The 1,775-nt window shown below is 36.6% G+C and overlaps 2 protein-coding genes across 2 annotated transcripts in view; one reads left to right on the top strand and one right to left on the bottom strand.

Moving 5' to 3' along the window:
* Positions 1-261, bottom strand: part of LOC104807368 (rac-like GTP-binding protein ARAC3) — a 2,237-nt gene extending 1,976 nt beyond the window's left edge. The window contains exon 1 of the mRNA XM_019201808.1: positions 1-261. This exon is cut by the window's left edge and continues 1 nt beyond it. Coding sequence (XP_019057353.1) covers positions 1-96 — 96 coding nt within the window. The 5' untranslated portion in view covers positions 97-261.
* Positions 262-1,177: 916 nt separating this feature from the next.
* Positions 1,178-1,775, top strand: part of LOC104807367 (beta-galactosidase 11-like) — a 4,358-nt gene continuing 3,760 nt past the window's right edge. The window contains exons 1-3 of the mRNA XM_010532593.1: positions 1,178-1,478; positions 1,575-1,670; positions 1,755-1,769. Coding sequence (XP_010530895.1) covers positions 1,287-1,478; positions 1,575-1,670; positions 1,755-1,769 — 303 coding nt within the window. The 5' untranslated portion in view covers positions 1,178-1,286. The remainder of the gene's footprint in view (positions 1,479-1,574; positions 1,671-1,754; positions 1,770-1,775) is intronic.

Below are 1,775 nucleotides of genomic sequence, written 5' to 3'. Positions count from 1 at the left end.
AGGGAAAGTGTTGCTCGTATAGGAAATGAGCAGACAAGTCTTACCAACAGCTCCGTCACCGACGGTGACGCACTTTATAAACCTCGAAGCACTCATCTTTCTGGTTCACGCTCCGTCCGCAATGCTTTTCCTCCTCCCTCTTCAGCTATAAACCCTAATTTTCAGTGGGCAGAGGATTCTGTGGAGAGAGAGAAAGCTACAGGACAAAGAGGAAGTAGCCGAAAGTCTCTCGCAGAGTCTCCCAATCCCACATGCGCTGCATTTCTTGGTCTACTTCCTTTCTTTTTTTTTAATGGAAAATTAATTCAATAATGCATTTATTGCTAATTTCAGTTTCTCTTTCTTTTTTCATTAAAAAAAAATACTGATTTATTTTGGTTTCTCATTGTTATTTGTAAGAAAAAAGAAATTATATATATTTAAAATACGTTAGGAAATCAAATTAAAAAAATTGATACGTGATTATTTAATAACAGGCAGATGTTTGAACAAGAAAAATTATTTCAATAAAATCCCAGAAATTATTTCAAATTATTTATACTCATTGTTTGCCCGAAACCAAGAAATATCAACAATACCTCTTAAAGGAAAAAAAAAACCCAAAAAGATATTAAAATATTCAATTAAATATTTTAAAATGGATATTCTATACATGTGAATGTATACGTCAAAACGGACAGAAAGAAAACAAATTGACACAATTATTTTACTATATGATTTTTATATTATTAGTATATGATTGAATCCGCTTGTTTTTTCAAAACTATGGATAGCAGTAGTTTGAGTTTTTCACAAATTTAAAATTAGAAACAAAGAAAGTCAGCACATTTTATTTAAATAAAATAAGAAAGTCACGTCATGAATCTTTTTCTTGAGCAGTTTTTTTTTTGGATATTTCTTTTGCGTACATGAAAAAAAAAACATGGAACCCTCTAATGGGTTCAGAGGTTTTAGCAAAAGTTGATTGAATGTATACCCGCCGAATTAGGAAGGAAAACAGAGCAAAGACCAAGCAAACACACGAACATTCAAAAATAGCCCCAAAAAAGGGAAAAAAGGGAAAAAAAAACAGAGAAATGTTCATAGCCGCGAATTTCTCCAAAGCTTAATGGTTCTCCCGAATCTGTCTCTTATATCATTGGCTTCCCTTCGAACCTGTTATTTGAGCTCTCCTTGTCGATTCTCTTATCCTTCGACAAGGAAGAGATCCAAGGCAGGAGAAGGAAAAACTTATTACAAAAAAGAAAAAAAGAAAAAAAAAAGAAAAAGAAAACAAAGAGAGAATCATGGGAATAAACTCCCCGAATCGGTGGCTTTCATTAGCGCTTCTCGTGATCTGTCTCTCGTCCTCCGGTGTTGTCGCTGCCAAGAAGAAGAAGAACGCTGGCGTCACTTACGATGGAACCTCTCTCATCATCAATGGCAAAAGAGAGCTTCTTTACTCCGGCTCTGTTCACTACCCTCGCAGCACCCCTGATGTATGCACAGTTTGCTCGTTTGATCTGTGAAAAGTCGCAATCTTTCCTGTCTTTTTGTGTTCTTTGATCGGTTTTGCGATCTGGGTTTTTGTTCAGATGTGGCCGAACATCATCAAGAGGGCGAAACAAGGCGGTCTGAACACGATTCAGACATACGTCTTCTGGAACGTCCACGAGCCTGAACAGGGGAAGGTGAGAACAAGGAGAAGATTCAAACACAGTCTGAATCCTCTCGATGTTTGTTAAACATGTTGTCCGATGTAATCTGCGTTGCAGTTCAATTTTTCCGGGAATGCC

The sequence above is a fragment of the Tarenaya hassleriana genome, unplaced genomic scaffold, assembly GCF_000463585.1.
Source record: "Tarenaya hassleriana unplaced genomic scaffold, ASM46358v1 Cleome13, whole genome shotgun sequence".
Taxonomy (NCBI): Eukaryota; Viridiplantae; Streptophyta; class Magnoliopsida; order Brassicales; family Cleomaceae; genus Tarenaya; species Tarenaya hassleriana.
Note: the sequence above shows the minus strand (reverse complement) of the source record. Positions and strands in the feature narration are given on the sequence as shown.